Source organism: Numida meleagris, chromosome 14 (genome assembly GCF_002078875.1).
Source record: "Numida meleagris isolate 19003 breed g44 Domestic line chromosome 14, NumMel1.0, whole genome shotgun sequence".
NCBI lineage: Eukaryota > Metazoa > Chordata > Aves > Galliformes > Numididae > Numida > Numida meleagris.
Genome location: NC_034422.1, coordinates 11774422 through 11792025, shown reverse-complemented (window position 1 = coordinate 11792025; position 17604 = coordinate 11774422). Strand labels below are relative to the sequence as shown.

Genomic DNA, 17604 nt, shown 5'->3' with positions numbered 1-17604 from the left:
CTTTCAATTGAATCTTGTACTTCAGTTTCCCTCGGATGATGTTTTTAGGTCACGGATGTTCCGAGTAAACCTTTACATCTTTACCCTCTTTTAACTGAATTCCTCCTCTTTGTGCACTGGCAATCTTATGTGCTCCCTTCTGGTGTCGTGATGTCTCCAGTTCCAGAGATTTCATTTTTCTTTGAGTGCTTTTCAGTTTTCTTAACCACCACGGATCTTGTAAGTAGTTTCATTCTCAGTGCGTTGATCTTCCTGAACTCTTGTTATCGCCCCGGTCACTGAGCAGGACAGCAGGGATGTGCCCAGCACTGCGAGGAGCACGGCCCAGCAGGGACCAGGAGTTTTCTTTGCCTCCATTTTGCAGGATATATCACCAAACCTCTGTCTCAGTGAAAAGCAACAGTAATCCATCTTGGTTTCTCTATGCTTGCAAATGACTAAGAATCATTTTGCAGCGTGACAAATAAAGCTCTTTTCTCCTGGCTAATGTAAATGACATTCAGCTTTTTTTTTTTTTTTTTTTTTTTTCCTATTCACACGTTAATGTGAATACCTCAAAATTGGCACAGCTTCTTCGGTGGCGATTGTCTCCGCTTTTGAAAGCAGAGCTGCTGGGATGTGCCATGTTTATTCCAGGTGCTAATCTGTGAAACCAAGGCCATTCATCCCGCTTTTAAGAACTACTTTGCCTTCCCTTCACCTGCCCTCTCCTTACGTTAGGGAAGGAGTGTTTCCAGGCTGGAGCTTGTGTCTTGGTGGTTGGTGACTCGGCTTTCATCTCTGGGTACCTGAACTCTTACATCAGTCTTCAGCCACGAGTTAAATGAGCCTGGTACTCTCACCACAGGTCCTCACAGACATCTGTCAGCACCACAAACCCGTCGGGTCTGGCACGGTGCTGGAGCTGGCAGTCTGTGCCCGGGACGTGTCCAGTGCTGGAGCAGCAGCAGGGGTTGCAGGTGCATTGGCAGAGCTGCCTTCCTGGGGCTTGTGCACTGCCTGGGCAGTGCTTGGCTCTGCCTCTTGCCACCAGCATGCAGCCTTACTTGTGACTCCAGTCAAAGGAAAACTTACAAGGAAGAACTGTCCTGCTCTTGCCTTTAGCTTTGTACCTAACTTGGGTGGCAGCTGCGGCTGTTTGGAGCAGGCAGCGTGTTTGGCTGGCGGCCGAGCTGCTGGGTTTGCTGCAGACTTTATTTTTGTAATTCTCTGTGCAGGTCTTGAGGCATTGCTGAAGGCTGCTTGGTGCAGCTAAGTGCACGTGAAATGAGAGTCCCCGCTTGCCAGCAGAAAGTCACCTTTAGGATGGCATGAAAGTCAATTTTCCACATGCTCAGAGAAATGTTGTTACCAGCTTCACACAATGACTTATATCTGGCAAGAACTTGCAAAATAGTCTCTCTGGCTGATTGTCAAAAATTACATCATATTGGAGTAAACTGCTTTTAAATCAAACATCCATTATTCATGTATATTAACTGCTTTTTTAATTTTTTTTTCTTACTGGCTGTATTGTGTATGATTTACTCTTTTTCTTTCTCTCTGATTGTCTGTCCGTCTCCCTCATCTGCTCCTTTTAAATCTTAGCTCGTCTTTAAATTTATGGAGCCAGCGCGCTTATCTCTGTGTGCAAGTACCAACATGCTGACCTTGCATTTGTTAGCAGGCAGATTCTGTTGTTGTTGTTGCAGTGTTACGTGCTGTATTTGCAGTAGGCAATGCAATACGTTTGCAGTGGGAAACTGCACCCCTGAGGCTTGTGAACTTGGAAAACATTTTTTTCTGCATCTCTTTAGAAATAAAATCCCAACGTGCAGCCGTGTGTACCGTGTGCTGTTCTTAATTTGATGGCTTTTTGCACAAATGCATTGGAATAGCCCTATCACTCCTGTTCGTATTCTGTGAATGGAATGGTTTTAACTTGAGCAAAAGCCACATTCCTTCTTAACGGTTGTGGACCTGAAATGTCACGACCCCATCTCTTGTTGGTAGTATTTGTGTGTATTCAGGCAGCGTTCTCTCAGGTTGGCACAGGGATGGGCAGGAGGAAAGGAGGAGAAATGTAATCTGAAAGTAAATGCAAGTTTTATTCCCGTTCTTGCTGCTTGTTCCTCTGCATCCTGGAGGAGCTCGGACAGTTTTTGGGTTCTTTTATTGGTCCTCTGCTTACTGCTCTCTGTAGTCGTAGTTAGAAACCTCCATCCAGGCAGTTACTGAGATAGCAGTTCTTGAAGGCATCCTGTGTTGCCAGTAAGGGCAAGGATGTAGGCTTTGGGAGCACGGTTTTACAACGTGCTTTTTCCTACCAAATACTTCATCAAAATAAGAATTAAATATGCTATATACAAAGAGTTCTTCCCCTCATTCCGAGAGGCAGCGTGTTTACCAGCCCAGAGCTGCAGTGACTCGGGACAAGAAGCAGAAGCGTGGTTGCAGGGGAAGCACGCAGTTGCACAAAGCAGCGTTCTGCTGGCCTGCAGCCAGGACAGTGGGCTGAACACCCCTGCTCTTGCTGAAAATACCACAGGCTCTTTGATAACAAGTGCTTGGGGATTTGTTGTTTTAATGTTCCATCCAAAAAAGACATCTCCAACAACACAGGATCCTGAAACACCTGCTGGGGTATTGGACATGCATGGAAGAGTTCCATCAACAGCATTTCCTTCAGTTCCTTGGTTTTTCTTGGAAGTATCTCAACCAGAGTGCGCAGGCTATGCTTGACCTCACTTAGCTGCAAGATGTAACGAAGCTCACAGCTTAGCTATCCTGGCTGCAGGGACTTCTTTGTGAATTAATGTAGCCTTCTTTCTTCAGTTCTTGGACAGCATTTAAAGAGAGCTCCCCATACCCACCGATGTGCAGTTCCTGGAGTGCAGCAAGCTTTCCTTTCTTCCTCTGCCCACCAGTTTTCCAGTTGCTCAGTCCATCCATCCGAGGACGGTGGCCACAGGTTGAGAGTTGCCCAACTCGGTCAGTAAGGAGGGAAATTAGTCTAATGCACTGCCTTAACAAAAGAGAGTATGAGCATGAATAATTAATACCACCAGTCTGTGGCAATCGGATAAAATGAAGTCCCATTTGCTCAGCCTTATTAAAAGAGAGAGAGAGAGAGGGAGAGATGGTAAAGGTCGTTAAGGGACTTGTAACATGGAAAGAATCGCCTCTGAGATGGATAATGTGTTTTCTAATCTCTGTGGTCTTTAACTAAACATAATGGTAAAGGTACTCTAGCTATTTCTGGCTTGTTGAATTATTAAGCGTTCTGGGAGATTGCTTGGCTCTCATCCAATAACTTAGACTTTTTCATTTGAACGATGTTAATAGGTGACGCTTTTTATTTTGTGCATTAGATCCTGATACATCTGCACAGAGTATTTAATGCTTTTCCTCCCCTGTGCCCCAGAAGTCCCATGGGGGCAGGGATGCTCGTTAGTGTGCTATCCCAGGGTACTTCATTTCACACCCAAGTGCTCTTGGTTCGCTTACCTTCAGGTCTGTGACTATTAGGTCACTGGTCTTGGGTGGCCATTATAGGATTATAAATGTCTTTGAAAGGGTAATCCCTTTGCAGTGTGCATTATAGGATTATAAACCTCCTAAAGATCTTATGCTTTATCTGCCCTTTAACATACAGGCCCTTATTTCAAGTCCCTATTGACCAGGTATTTCATTCGTTCTCCTTGGCCTTTGTAAAGAAAATCCTCGTTGCTTGGATACTATAGAGAAGAGCTCATCAGAGGTGTTCTAGCATCTTCAGAATTGTCATCAGTATGCTTTTAAACCTCTGCATTCAAGAAGTTATTCAAACCTCAAAACGCGTTCTGTGCTCCTTTCGTTTCTTCACCTACCAGTTTGCCAGGGCAAGGTTTTGAAATCCATTTGCAGACCATGAAATTACTCAAGACAGAAGTTGAGTTGAAGGGTGGGTGAAAATCAGAGGAAGCAGCTTCCTAGCGAGTGGTGGGGCTAACTGGCTAGAAATGCACATCTGCATTATAAACATTCGTAAAAAAACAATCTGTCAAAGACTGGAGACTGACGTGAGAGGAGAAGGAATTGAGGAAGCAGAAGACAAAAGCTTTTATACCAGCGTCCTGGATCTGAAACATTGTTCTTACAGGTGCAGACGTTTTGGAAGTGATGGGCAGCAGTGCGTTGCGTGGGGAGAAACCGATCATTCTTCAGTTGGGGCTGCACGTGGGAGAGTATCACAGGTCTAAAACTGGGACTGCAGGCAGGAGAGGTTGGAACATCCACTCAGACTGTAAACAGCAGAACTTCAAACGCTACGTGCCAGCACTTCTTCTTTGTGGTCTTTCATGGTCATCGCTGTTCAAGTATGTATCGGATGTTGATAGGATAGAGGGAAGCGCTGGTCGTTTGGGTAAATTAATAGGTTATGGATGTTCACGCTAAGTAGTATTCCCAGGGGGCTCTGGAGATAGCAGCGCTTGGCCCTGTCCTCTCCAGAGCTCTAAGGCAGAGCTGGCAAGGGCTGCTTGCGAGGCACGCGCTGCGAGCTGCAGCGTGCTGCTGCTGACCCCGTCATCTGTCATCGTGCGCCGAGTGCAGCAGCGTGTTGACTTCGTGGGTTTTGAACAAAACCTCCCAAAGAGAAATTGGGTGGCGAGGCAAAGATATCAATTTCCTTTGCACTGAGAATTGTGCAGAGTGCCTTTGCCAGAATGTCGCTCACCCTAATTTTGGTGAGGGAGGTGCTGGAAGCTGTTCTGTGCTTGCTGCTTTTTACCTGGATGACAAACGCTTTCCGTCTGTAGCAGCTACTTCATTGGAATGGAAGTTTACATTATTTTTTAGCAACTTTCATGTCCCAAATCTCCCTGCAAAGGCAGAGTCTCTTACTTTACAGAGATCTGGTGAAATTGCTTTGTTTTTTGTTTTGGTGTTAGAGATGAAAAAACACATGCTAGAAATGGTATTTGTGGCAAGCGATTTGTACAGCACTATACTGCAGGCAGATGGGAAGGGAAACTGGTTAGGAGATTATAGATGTAAGTAACTGATTGTGTTGGATATGAGTGTCTTCATTCTAGCAGGGAACTTGATAATATATGTGGATAAAATTCTGCATTTCTTTTAGCCCCATCCCTGGCATTCAAGGCCAGGCTGGACGTGGCTCTGGGCAGCCTGGTCTAGTGGTTGGCAACCCTGCACTCAGGTGGGGGGTTGAAACTCGATGATCTTCGAGGTCCTTTTCAACCCAGGCCATTCTATGATTCCATGAAATGGGGGCAGGAGGAAACCCGCAACATCTCTGCCCTTCTTTGCAGTATTCCTAGAGGTTTGGAGACATCCATCACTAAATGATCTCCTGCTCTCTTAATTCAGCCTTTCAGATGCATCTTAAAATCGCACAGCGAGGGAGTGAAAGGGCAGACAGCATCACGTCACTGCTCTGGTGAACGCTGAAATAGTATGCACCAGCAGTGTAATATTCCTTAAACTGCATGAAGATGTAATCAGAAAAGTAGAAGTTGAGAATGTTCATGTGATATTGCCATAGCCGTGCTGGTATTGCCATGGAAACCAAAAGGGTTTGGTTGTTTTTCTGATATTTGAAATACCGTTTCTCTTTTCGTGGTTATAGATGATAATTTTTATTTAATGAATGAATTGAAGGAACATCACCAGGAGATTCAGTAATTTTTTGAGGTCGCTGTAAAACCGAGAACTTCACTGAGCTTCATCAAACTTTGCCCGATGTGTTTTGCTGCATCTAAAAATACTCCTTCCCTTTCACTGAAAGGCCCAAACAGATCAAGCTCATCTGGCCCCACAGGAGAGACAGGGAACATAATTAAACTGATTGCTGTGCAACAGAGAGGAGGGTGAGCAGGAGGGAGACGGCTCGTACCTCGCTTCCAGTCCTCAGCGTCATCCTGGATGTTGTCTAAAATCAGAGCTGTTGTTATTCCGTTCCCATCTGAGCTGCCATTTCAGATGTGGTATTTCTCTTAATCTGCACGAAGCCCATTGCAGGGCCTGTCAGCGCTGAGTCAGTGCACTTCTGCTCTGCAGTTTTTGCTCTATTTGATGGAACCTTTCCGCACAGTCCATCTGTCTAAACCTTCCAAGTGCTGACTCTGTTTCCTTTCGCTGTTCTTTCAGATATGCAAGTTGAAAGGCAAGTAATGTAATTTCTTTACCCATGTAAGCTTTGAAAAATGGATCTGGAGAAAATTGGCCTGGCTTTTTGGACTGCCTGAGACCTCTAGCTATCTCACATGGGGGTCGCCAAGAGCCCTGCACCCCAGCTGTGCAGTGGGTTCCTTTGTGAAACTTTTCTTTTTTTCTTTTTTTTGAATGTGTGTTTCTGTCCTTCTTGGCAGGGAGAGCCTGTGTGTTGGCTGCATTAGAGCAGTGAGAAACGAGTCCTGCAAAGCAGCTCTGACGGCGGTGACTCTGCTCTGCTCCCCGCTGCTGCAGAAGGTAGTTGTGCTCGCGCTGCATTTAGCCAGTGTTTGTTCTGTTTCTGCCAGGTTCTTCTTTACAACCTGGAAACGAGTCAGTGTCTAAAGAAGCTAGGCAACTCGATGGGTGACTTTACGTGCATCAACCTCCAGGACAGTCCTCCAAACATGCTCGTTACAGGCAATAAAGACAGAAGGTAGGTACTACCAAGAGCTGTAACCCTTTTCCAATTAGCTTACTTCCTGTCCTGCTGTCCTACATCTGGACCTGCTAGAATTTGTTTCTCCTCTAATGTTTCAAACGCAGCCAGCGTGAACTTCAGGAACAAAATATTAGGTAATAGTTGGACGTGGCTGCCGGTTTGCTTTGTTTCAGAAAGCTCCATGGGAAGACTTTCTTTTTAAGCCATTTGGTGGACGCAGTTGGTGTACAGCCCAGCGAGACCACTTGGAATATCTTCCACTTCCCCACCACCACCCGCAAAATTAGCTTGGCATTTAAAAGCTCACTTTCTGATATTAAAAAAATAACCTAAGGGATGAATCATGTAGGATGAGATGGGTCCGTCTGCCAAATGATGTCAAGAGTGTATTTCGGAACACTGTGATGTCCCTCAGGTGACAAAAAAAAAAAAGAGAGAGACTTTCATATGAACAGATTCCAACTTCTATTTAGCTGATTAGCAGCTTTCTCTTTAACTCCTTGGCTTGGGGAGTAGGATTTTCCCTGCACAATATCTGGTGCCAGGAATGGACGCGCTGGGAACAGTCAGCGCGAAAGGATTAAAGTGCTTAAAAAGACCCTTTGAGTCCAATTTTTAGGTTTTCTTTTTTTGGCTAGTTACGTGCGGGGTCTGATCCAGTGCACCAAAGGAGATGTGGGATGGCAGGGAGCCAGGCTCTAATGGCTCCTGGTTCCTTCCCTCCTCCTTTCCGCGCTGGGCACCAGGCTGCAGGTGGTGGGCTGCAGTGGCGGTGGGTATCAGCTTGTAAGGCGGGTGCTTCCCTCTGCCAAGTCCCAGGCCTCTGTCCCGCCAGCGCAGCAGCTTGCAAAAATGATTATTTTGTCAAACAGCATTTTTTTTTTCCTTCCCAGTGAATAGGCAGTGGAAGCAAACCTCGCACTTCTTCAGCAAAGGGGATAAAGGAAATATCTGAAGTTTGACATGGGTAATTGAATCCTTGGGAGTTTGCTTTTTTTCCTCTAAAAGCGGATAATTGATTTTCCAAAGCACCCTGGTAAAAATACCTGCAATTTTAATCTTTCCCACAGTGATGAGAGAGCAGATAAAGTTAATAGCCCCTAAGTGAGATTAAAATGTACTCCCTTTATACCAGAGTAAATGTCTTGCCCTTTCCCCTGAAGAAAGCTTTTCAGCTGTATTTAGCTCAGGCACCGGCTGAGTTCAGGGGTTGGCCATCGCTAAACCAACAAGACGTGAGGAATCAATAGCAAATACGTTTGGCATCCAGGGGACAGAACCACGTGTATCTCAAAGGTCAGTTCCTCACAGGGTGCTGCGTGAAAGGTGCTAATACGTGTTGGGCATCCGCAGGTGGGCTGGGGCTGGGACCTCCCGAGCCCTGCTACGGAGCGAGCCCCTCAGCAGGGGCCTGGCCACGCCACCTCTGGGAAAATGTTGTGCTGGAATTAAATACAGCACTTTCAAAATGCTTCTCCTGAAGCGCTGCTGAATTATTTGCTTTTATAGCTGTGCTTCACACCAGTGCAAGGTCTGATAAGAGGGAGTGTTTGCTAATGCACTGCAGCCTTTTCTTGTTGGTATCTAAGACAAGTGAGTAGCATGGGAAAAGCAAACGTGGCAAGCCCAGTGTGTGCTGTTGCTGACAAGAGTGGATCAAAATATGCATTCTCTGTTCTCCCAAAGGCAACTGCTCCTCAAGCAATGGAACAGGAGAGTCACAGCCTTTCACAAGAGTACCTTCCTCTCAGCTCCCTTGAACTGGGATGAATCCGATGTGCTCCCACTGAGCCCAGCTGTTGAGGCAGGAGATGGAGGGCAGTGCCAGGTCTGCATTAGAGCACATTAGAGCATCACATTAGATTTGCAAAATGCTTTTTTTTTTTTTTTTTTTTTTTATAAGCACATCTAAGCAACTCATGTGCCTCTAATTCTTCCAAGGGTGTGCCAGAATGGACACCTGCCTGAAACCTGGGCCCTTGCTAATGAAATAACCAGGACACATCTTGGTTTCCAACTGTGCTTACCAAACAGAAGAAGCTTTGATTGTCATACAGAACACGTGCAGCAAGACAGGGAGAGCGCCGAGTGTGAATCCAAAATACCCCATCCTTACCCAAAGCACAGCTCTTATGTGTAGCCAAAGGTTCTCTCTGCTGGAGCTGGAGAAAGCAAGAAGTCCTTTCCACCATCAGCAACTGTTTGGGGGGGGGATTTTCCTAGGGGTGAGTGCAGAGCCACACAAAGCATGCTCCTCGCTCCGTTCCAGCATGTTTTTCTGCATGTCAGATGGATGTTGCTCTGCTGGAGTTTTGGACTGTACTGCAGCCTTTTATTTCAGTTGCCGAAATGTGTTATTTTGTAAAATCCTCTGGTGCAGTCTCCATTTGAGAAAGGAAAAGGAAAGACTTGCAACACCATTAAGATCATGGGAGGAGTATGGAACGGAATACAGCTAATGTGTTGGAACAAGTGTGCTTTGGCCTTTTTTTGAATTAATGTATACCTGATGGCTTCATTCTTGATAGTCTTCAGCTGGGAGGAACTTTCTCAGGCTTCTTCTCAGCTGACATCAGTATTTCCCCTTACTTCTGTTTTCACTCACTGCATTTTATCTCTCATGCATTTTGCTGCATCTTAATCTTGACACGTAAGGGTCAGAAAATATCCTCCTTTGTGGTATATACTAATGTAAAAATCAGCACCATTAGCTTTAACTGTTTGTGTAGACCTGCTGGACGAATCGAGGTCTTCGCCTCTTTTTCTAAAGTTCTTCATTAAACCTCTCTTCAGACCCTTCACTGAATAATTTTTGAGAACCAGGCGTACCTGAAAGCTGCCCAAAGTCGCTGTGTATAGAGAGATCATTTATATAGGAGGCACTGGTTGCTGGTGCATGTGGATAGCCTTGTTTCAATGTTGGTGTGGTCAGTAATAACTCTAGCGTAGAAACCAGTGATCCCTTTGATTTTTCTCTTGAATTGCTCCACGTTTAGTCCCTTCCTCAGTCTTCATGACAATAGTTTCTCCTTTCCGAGGCCTTAGTGGACATGGGATGGGTACCAAGGGGCATGTTAGTGGTATGCTGAGCGCACAGCCCTTTACTCCTCACAGCATTTCTCACAGGTTGAGGGGCACAGATCCAGACGAGTTCGCTCCGAATTTCATTTCTATCACCCGTGACTTGCCAAGAAGCCTGCATCCAAACCATCCGTGTCGCTGTCCTGGACGTATTTTCACAACCTGCAACGTGTGCAGCTCTCAGGACCTGCGGAGCCACAGCTGCTTTCATCTGTGTCCTCTCTCTGCTCTCCCTTAGGGTCAGGGTGTACGACGTGCGCAGGAGCGAGTCGCTGTGCTCCCTGTACGCGCACCGCCTGGCCGTGTCCGCGGTGCGGATGGACGACTGGAAGATCGTCAGCGGGGGAGAGGACGGCTTGGTCTGCGTGTGGGACCAGCGGATGGGCACCAAGCTCTGGGAGATGCACGCCAGGTAACTGGCTGTGTGTATTGCTTCTGTGCACCCCTAGCTTGCCTAGGCTCACTTCGTACAGAGTGCTTTGCTCAGGGAGGATGGGAACTTCTTCCCCCCCCTGGGTTTCCTATGGAGTTCAGTTTGCGTCTTCTCTCTGCCCCATCCGCCAGTGCTGACCTTACCAAACCTTCACTTGAAGTGCTGTACTGCTGGCTGCTGTCCCCACTGCGTCTGCTTCTGTCTGTCTCTGCCACAGCTCCTGCAGTACCCGTGCTTCTGTTCTGCTCCTCCGTGCGTTCTCGTAGCAGGGACAAGCAAAAGCAGATTGATATTTAAACGCAGACACTGGTAGGGAAGTAACAGTCTGTACCAAAAGCACAAAATGTGCAGAGCTGGAGGAGCTGAACGTGCAAGCTGAGATGAGCGTCCTGGAGCTGACAGAAGGCCGCTTCGATTAGCCAAATTACCATTTCTTGATCAAGGCAAAATTCCCAGGGAGTTTGCTTTGTCTGAATGAAGGATTTAGCCACAAGCAAGCCCAAATGATGCCCTGTTCTCAGCAAAATGAACAGACACATCCCATCTACATGCTGGTCTTTTTTTTTTATTAACGCTTCTCCCCCACCGAGGTGATACGAGGTGTTTACAGCCAGAAGAGTTCAAGTGGGAGTCGTCATTAATTAATAGCAGCTCTCTCCCCGTCCTTTGACCCTGTGAATGACAAAGCCCGATGCAGTTGGTGCATTAAGGACGATGTTGCATTGATTATTCTCTGGAGCAGCACTAACGAGCGTGCCAAGGAGGAGGGCGAGACGCAATCAAAAAGGCCTCGGTAGACGAGGGGTGCTGACGTTGTCATCCACGCTTGCAACCCGTGCAATGCTGCGAATGGAAAGCAAGGGCAGCAACAAGGGGAGAGGGCAGGAGAAAGGTTAGGGGGCCTGGCTGAGCTTCTCCCTTCGGAAGCGCCCGCTCCTCCTGGGTCGGACAGCAGCGCAGCCGGACGGCTGCGCTGCTGTCCGACCCAGGAGGAGCGGGCGCTGCCGGCTTCGAGCCGTGCTCTGCGCTGCACGATGTTCCAGCCGCAGCCCGCTAGGTGGTGGTAAAGGCTGCGATTATCCAGCTCCGCTGGAGGTTTGGAGACCTCTCCGCTTGGATTGGAGGAGCCTCATGCAAGCGGGGCTTTCTTTTTCAGGCACCCGGTGCGCTACGTGTGGTTTAATTCCCATAGCCTGATCACTGCCAACGTCCCCGATGAGAAAACTCCCCGCGGTGCCAGCATCGTGGACGACGACCTCACGGCACATCGCAGGTGAGTGCAGCTCCGCAGGGGACCTGCACAGCACGCGAGTCATCGCCCAGAGCACAGGCAGACGCCTTGAAAAAGCATGACATGGAGAAGCCTTTCGAAACCGTGGGTCAATTTGGGCTCTCCATTTCCTTCTGAGTGCAGGAAAAAAAGCATTTCTTATTTAAGGTGGTGAAGGGAAAGGCCTCTGAAGCAAGACAGGGAGCGCGGTCTTTCCCTTACTTTAAGTACTAGTGATGATGTCTCCTCCTGCAGAAAATCCGTTGGTATTTTAAGCTCCAGGTTTTGGTATTTATGGATGTTAGCCTACCTAATGGAGCCAGCTAACTATGGTATGCTTACCGTCCCCCACTTGAATGGATGAGCAGTGTTGCAGCAGATGACAGCTACATCTCTGCCCCTGTCTGTAAAGCAAGGCAGTGCGTGTTGGCAGGGGCTGGTGGGGTCCCTGGAAGGAGGCAGGGGAGAATCTTCTCTTGCATCTGCACAGACAGCACCAGAGCAGAAAGGACAAGTTGTTGCTGAAGCACTGAGTGCTGGACTTTTCTGGCACTCTCTGACTTTGGCTGTTACCCCTGCTGACACGCGCAGTTAAGCTGCAGTGCTCTGCTGTCCCGGTTGTGTTTTGCACAGGCATCGAGGAATCATCTATGCCTACGAGTTCTCCGTGGACCAGCTGGCTGGCGAGAGCGTCCTCCCCATCTGCCGCTCTTCCTACGACGAGGTGACGGGTTACAACTACAACATCGGCCTTGCGGTTCCCTACGACCACATCTAGGTAACTCCCCTGGCTCAGCCCTCTGCCACGTGCGAGGCCGAAGGGCCGGTCACAGGGGATGGGCACCAGCAGGACTGCGTTGGCTGCAGGTGCATCAGGAGCACTGAGCTGAAAAGCTGGGGCTGTGAAGCACAGCGGAGCAGGGCTGCCCTCGAGCGTATCGCTAGAGCACGTGGTGCAGATGGCCAGAGGTGCTCTGCGTGGAACAGAGACTGAAGGATGAGGGGGAGCAGCGCGCTTCGATGGGAACAGAAACGTTCTGTCCTGCTGCTGGTGGGAGGGACGCTGCAGATCCCTTCTTGGCAGAGGGCGTGGGCTGCTCGGGAAGCAGGAGCCGTGCTGCAAGATGCTGAGATGGTGGGAGAGCAGCGAGGGGAGCGTGGCCTGCAGGTGCCGCTCCTGGGGGAGAAAAAGCAGGGTTTGGAGAAAGCACCTTGCTGAGCCCCGTGTATCTGACGTTTCTTTCCTTCTAATGAGCTGCTCGTTTTTCTTCTTGGAGTGCATCAGGATGTGTCTAGAAACAGGCACGTGCACTAAGGATGATGGGGTTTGGGAGAGGGGAGGACGATGGAGAGAGGGAGGTGAAGGTTGGCCGTGTCCAACCTGGATGAGTGGAAACCCGCAGCAAGCCACGCGCATCAAAACACTTTTAAAGTGAATTATTTTTTTAATTCTCTACAATTCTAGATTAAATTTTTTGATTCTGTATGTGTGTGTGTGTTCTTTGTGGCTTTGGTTCCCAAGTCTGTTGGGGCGGACGGAGCCCCGAGCGCTGACAGCGCAGCCCGTCAGGTCTCAGGTGAGCTGCCAGGACCTCGCCGTGTTGGGTCTCGCTCTGACAGCGCTGGAGGCTGTGCCCAGTGCCAGGGACTCGGGCTGGTGCCTGTCCTCACTGCAGAGCCACGCGTTGCTCTGATGAAGCACAGGGACCAACTGGCTGCAGTGCCCCTGCATGGTGACTGCACTGACGTTCCCGAGAAGCATCCGGGCCGAACTTGGATGAAACCTGTCCGATAAGTGAGAGTTGTTACGGCACAGATAAGCTCTTGGGCTGCTCGAGCCCTGTGTCTTCTGCTGTGATTGAGCACAGAGCTTCTGTCTTGGGTTGTTCTGCTCCCCTCAGAGCTGTCACGCCCTGCCTTGCCTCACTCACAATGTCCTTGGCTCATTACAAAGCTGACCCTCCTTATCTCGGCCTCATTATCTCGGGGCAGCTTTGTTCTTTCTCCATCTCCCTGCTGCAAGCGGCAGATAAGTTGCCTCATGCCAGTGCATGTCAGGACCTATTCCGGGCATCCACTTCCCCTCTTTCTGCACTGCGGTGACAAGGACACGTCTGTCCCTCTGTGCTGTGCCCTAACAGCTGCAGCAGTCACTGTGCTGCTAGGAGACAGGCTTGGAGCAGCAGGACTGGTGGTCAGCGGCTTGTTGGGGACCAACCCGTGCAGTCGCTGGAAGATGTGGGGTCCCCTCCCGTGGAGAAGGACATTCCCCATCCCCTCAGCTCCTGGTTTGGCTGCGGCTCCTTGGGATGGGTTGTGGTGGTCCCTGCAGGCTGCTCCTCCATCGCTGCAGGTTCAGGAAGGCTGTGCCACAGCAGCAGACTGTGTGTGTGTGTCTGTGTGTCTGTGTGTGTTTCCCCAGTGTTCCTAATGCACATGAGGGCACTCAGGCTGCCAGAGAGCACAGTGATGGGAGTTGGATTTTCGTTTCTGCAAAGGGCTCTGTCCCACTCGGTGGGCACTCATCAGTGCAGCACATGCAGCCCTGACTGTGTGCATCCACTGCAGGGCTGGCTGGCATGCAGTGCAGCCTGCTGCCCAGAGCTCCCAGTGGGAAGTGCTGATGCTCCAAGAAAACGTCCTGGAGAGGGCAACTGGGGCTGCAGGTTGTTTTTTTTTCTCCTCAGCATTGCAGCAATGCAGTGCTGTGCTGCAGTTCTCAGGCAGAGGACAGCACACGGCCGCTGCCAGGGCAGCAGTGCGGTGCTGCAGCATCTCTGTGCTACCCCCCCCAGGAAAGGAGCCCCCACCTGAGCCCCGGGGCTGGGGACCGAGCTCGCCGGGCCCCACTGCTGCTGTGCCCCACTGCGGGGTGGGGGCAGCTCCATGGGATGCGGGGAGTGGGTTTGGAAGACAAAAACAAACACTTTTCTCCAGCTTTTCTAAAAATAACCACTGCCCTTTTCTCCACCTCCCTCCCTCCCTCCCAGCTCGGGCTTCTTTAGAGACAGAGATCCGCCTCGAGCCACGCAGTTATTAATGCAGTAAGTGGAGTCTGATCTCCGTTTCCAGTGGGAACGTGTGGGGGCGGCAGCCACAGGCAGCTGGGAGCCTGCGTTCCTGGGTCCCCATGTCCCCCAGTCCCTGTGCCCTCGTGTCTGTGTCCCCATGTTCCCCAATCCTTGTGTCCCTGCATCCCCATGTCCCCCACTCCCCATGTCCCTGTGCCCCCCTCTGTGTCCTCCAGCCCCACATCCCCACGTCCCCGCTGCCCCCATCCCTGTGGCACCGCTCCAGGTGGCGGATTCGGGGTTGAGCTGTGAGCTCAGGCAGACGGGGCCGTAACTTCGCATGGCGTAAAGGAGGACTCCGTCTGGCACCGGGCAGCGGCTGCAGCATTTCTCAGCAAAGAGTAAAAACAGAAGTACCTTTTATTACAGATAAAACACCTCTCCTGGTTCTAGAGAATGGGACGTGGCCGTGTGCCGGCGCCGCGGAGCTGGGAAGGCTCCGTCCTGCTCCCGCTGCTGGCCCCGGCCGCCGGTCAGTAGCAGTGCGCGATGGCCTCCATGGTGAGGAAGCGGACGTGCATCTTGGTCTCAATGTCGATCCCCTTCCACACCTGCGGGGAAGGGGTGAGCGGGGCCGGGCGCGGGCGGGCGGCGGGGAGCAAGGCGAGGCACCAACCTTCAGGAAATCCTCGAAGGTGATGCCCTCGTACACCTCATCCGGGCCCTGCGCACAGCAGGAGAAAAAGCGTCACAGCTGCGCCTGCGGCACCTTCCAGCCCCTCCCCCCCCCCACCACCCCCGTGCCGAGCAGCTCCGGTCTCGCACCGTGCGGACCATGCACGTGCTGGCCACCTCCAGCATGGCCCCCTCGGCGATGGCGCGCAGAGACTCCTTCTCCAGGTGGGGGTTCCCGGACATCAGCTCATCCAGCACCTGCGGGGCAGGGGGGGGGGGGCTGTGGCGGGCGGCGTGGCAGCAGGGAGGGCCCCGCTGCCCCCATACGTTACGTCTTTGTACTCCTGCATCGTGATGATCCCGTCGTAGTCGGCGTCGTACATATGGAAGAGGACTGGGAGGGGTGAGAGCGGGACGCGGGGTCAGTGTGTGCCCCCCCCCCGAGCCCCCCCTGCCCCGTGGCACTGCCTCACATTTGAGCTTCTCCTTGCGGAAGCTCTCCAGCCGCTCCTCGTCCATGTCCATCTCGATGGGTCTGAAGTAGGACATGATGGTCAGGAAGTCCTCGAAGTTGATCTCCTCAGCCAGCCCGGCCGGCGCCTTCCGCAGGTTCCTGGTGGCAGCGGAGCTGATGGGGATGGCGGCCGCAGTCCCTCACCCTGCCCGCCCCATCGGCACCACGCAGCCCCAGCGCCGCTCGGCCACAGAGCAGAGCGCGGCGCCAGCGATTCCCCAGAGCTCAGCTCCAATTTCCCTCGTTCCCAGCCTGGCTCCGGCTCAGCCCTCAGGGCCAGAGCTCTGCCCAACCTTTGTGCAGCCCTCACTGGCCCAGGCTGCCCAGAGCTGTGGGTGCCCCATCCCCGGCGCTGCTCCAGGCCATGGATGGGCCCTGGGCAGCCAGAGCTGGAGGGGGCAACCAGCCCAGGGCAGGGGTTGGTGCTGGGGGCTGTAAGGGCCCTTCCAACCCAACCATGCTGTGATTCTGTGCTCCCTCGCTGGGGCTGCACGTACCGCTTGTCGAAGAAGGCGTGCACGATTCGGGCCCTGATGGGGTTGAACTCGAGGTCGGGAATGGTGTCGAAGTCCTCTTTGCTGCACAGAACAATGCAGAGAGGGTGGGAGGGGAGGGAACGCTGCGGGCAGAAATCCTGGCCCCGTCCTTCCAACGCCATCATGAGAAAAAGGGCTTTTGCCCCAATATTGCGCTTCTGCCCCAACTCGAACTGCCAGCAAGCAGCGCTGCGTGTCAGTGGGGCCGGGGGTGCCTGGGGGTTTGTGTCCCCACCGCAGGGAGCTCTGTGCGATGCTCTGGGACCTGGTGCTGCCTTTCTCCTGCCCCCTCCTCCCCTGTGACCCCATCCGACCCCAGCAGGGCCCAGCCGTACCGGATGGTCTTCCTGTTGTGGCTCAGCTGCTTGAAGCGCCGGTGGAGCTGCTCGATCTGCTCCGAGGTGACTGCGGGGGGAGGGCGAGAGGTGAGGGGACACGCGGGGACACGCGGGCAGCGCCCGTCGCAGCCACACGTGGGTAACGGGCCGAGCACGGCAGCGGGCCCACGCTTACTGCTGCTCCGTCTCCCTCTCTCTTTTATGATGTTTAATTAACGGCTCCATCAGTTACTGCCATTTCCCAGCCCTGAACCCAGCACTGCACTGATCCGAGCGCTCACGGTGCCCCAGGAACAAGCCGGAGAGCCCCTGTGCTGCCTCTCGGCTCCCCACGGGCAGCGCTGGGGTCCCTCTGCGGTGATGCTGGGCCCCAGCCGCCCCGGGATGTTCTCTGGCTGCTGCTGGTGCCGCGGTTGCAAACCCAAATCCCTGATGTCTCAGAGAGGATCGCAGCCACAGCGCAATCCGGAGCCGTGAGCGCCCGAGAGCTGCTCAGGGTCAGCCCCGCACCTCCCGCAGCACGGGGCCAAGAGGCGTTCTCCTCTTTTTTCTCCCCAAACCCGGCACAGAGCAGCAGCTCTGAGCTTCCCAGCGCCCCACACCGCGGGCATCGGCCCCGGGCTGGGGGGGATCAATCAGTGCCGGAATGAAGGGCACTGCAGGTGCCCCCCGCCTGCAGCATCCCCGGTGGGTCCCACTGCGTGCCCGCACAGCGCTGCGGGGCTGTGCCCCCTCCGGCCCTGACCTTTCCCCGGGACTTTTTGGGGACGCTGCTTCCTACCACCCCCACTCCAGGTCTGACCCGCGGCCGGGGGTCGGGGAAAACCACCGGGACAAGGAACCGGCCAACCCCCCCCAGCCCACGGCGATGCCACCCCCGGGGGCTGTGGGGCACGGCCGTCCCGCGCCGCACTCGCTCCGTGCCGCTCCCCCCCACTCGGTCGCTACTCACAGCCGGTGCGCTCCGCCAGGGCCCGCATCTCGGGGGGCACGGACTGCGCGGAGCCCATGGCCCCGCCGCTGCGCGCCGAGGGAACGGAGCCGCCGGGAGCGCTGCGGGCGGGGAGCGCTCCGCCCAACCCACGCGCGGCTCTTCCGCTCCGCACCTGCAG

At 52.5% G+C, this 17604-nt stretch overlaps 2 protein-coding genes across 3 annotated transcripts in view; one reads left to right on the top strand and one right to left on the bottom strand.

Annotated features, from left to right (window-relative positions):
* Nucleotides 1–12904, top strand: part of FBXW8 (F-box and WD repeat domain containing 8) — a 48718-nt gene extending 35814 nt beyond the window's left edge. Inside the window, exons 9-13 of one of the 2 annotated variants that reach the window (XM_021412523.1) lie at nt 6501–6628; nt 9954–10127; nt 11305–11421; nt 12052–12196; nt 12286–12904. In XM_021412523.1, the coding sequence (XP_021268198.1) occupies nt 6501–6628; nt 9954–10127; nt 11305–11421; nt 12052–12196 (564 nt within the window). In that variant the 3' untranslated portion in view covers nt 12286–12904. Of the gene's footprint in view, nt 1–6500; nt 6629–9953; nt 10128–11304; nt 11422–12051 lie in introns of both variants that reach the window. The other variant, XM_021412524.1, reaches the window with a different exon arrangement.
* Nucleotides 14832–17598, bottom strand: TESC (tescalcin). The gene is made up of 8 exons (XM_021412525.1): nt 17445–17598; nt 16490–16559; nt 16116–16196; nt 15578–15717; nt 15437–15498; nt 15255–15362; nt 15106–15153; nt 14832–15040 (listed from the first exon to the last, which is right to left on the bottom strand). The coding sequence occupies exons 1-8, from the start codon at nt 17500–17502 to the stop codon at nt 14963–14965; spliced, it is 645 nt and encodes a 214-aa protein (XP_021268200.1). The 5' UTR covers nt 17503–17598; the 3' UTR covers nt 14832–14962.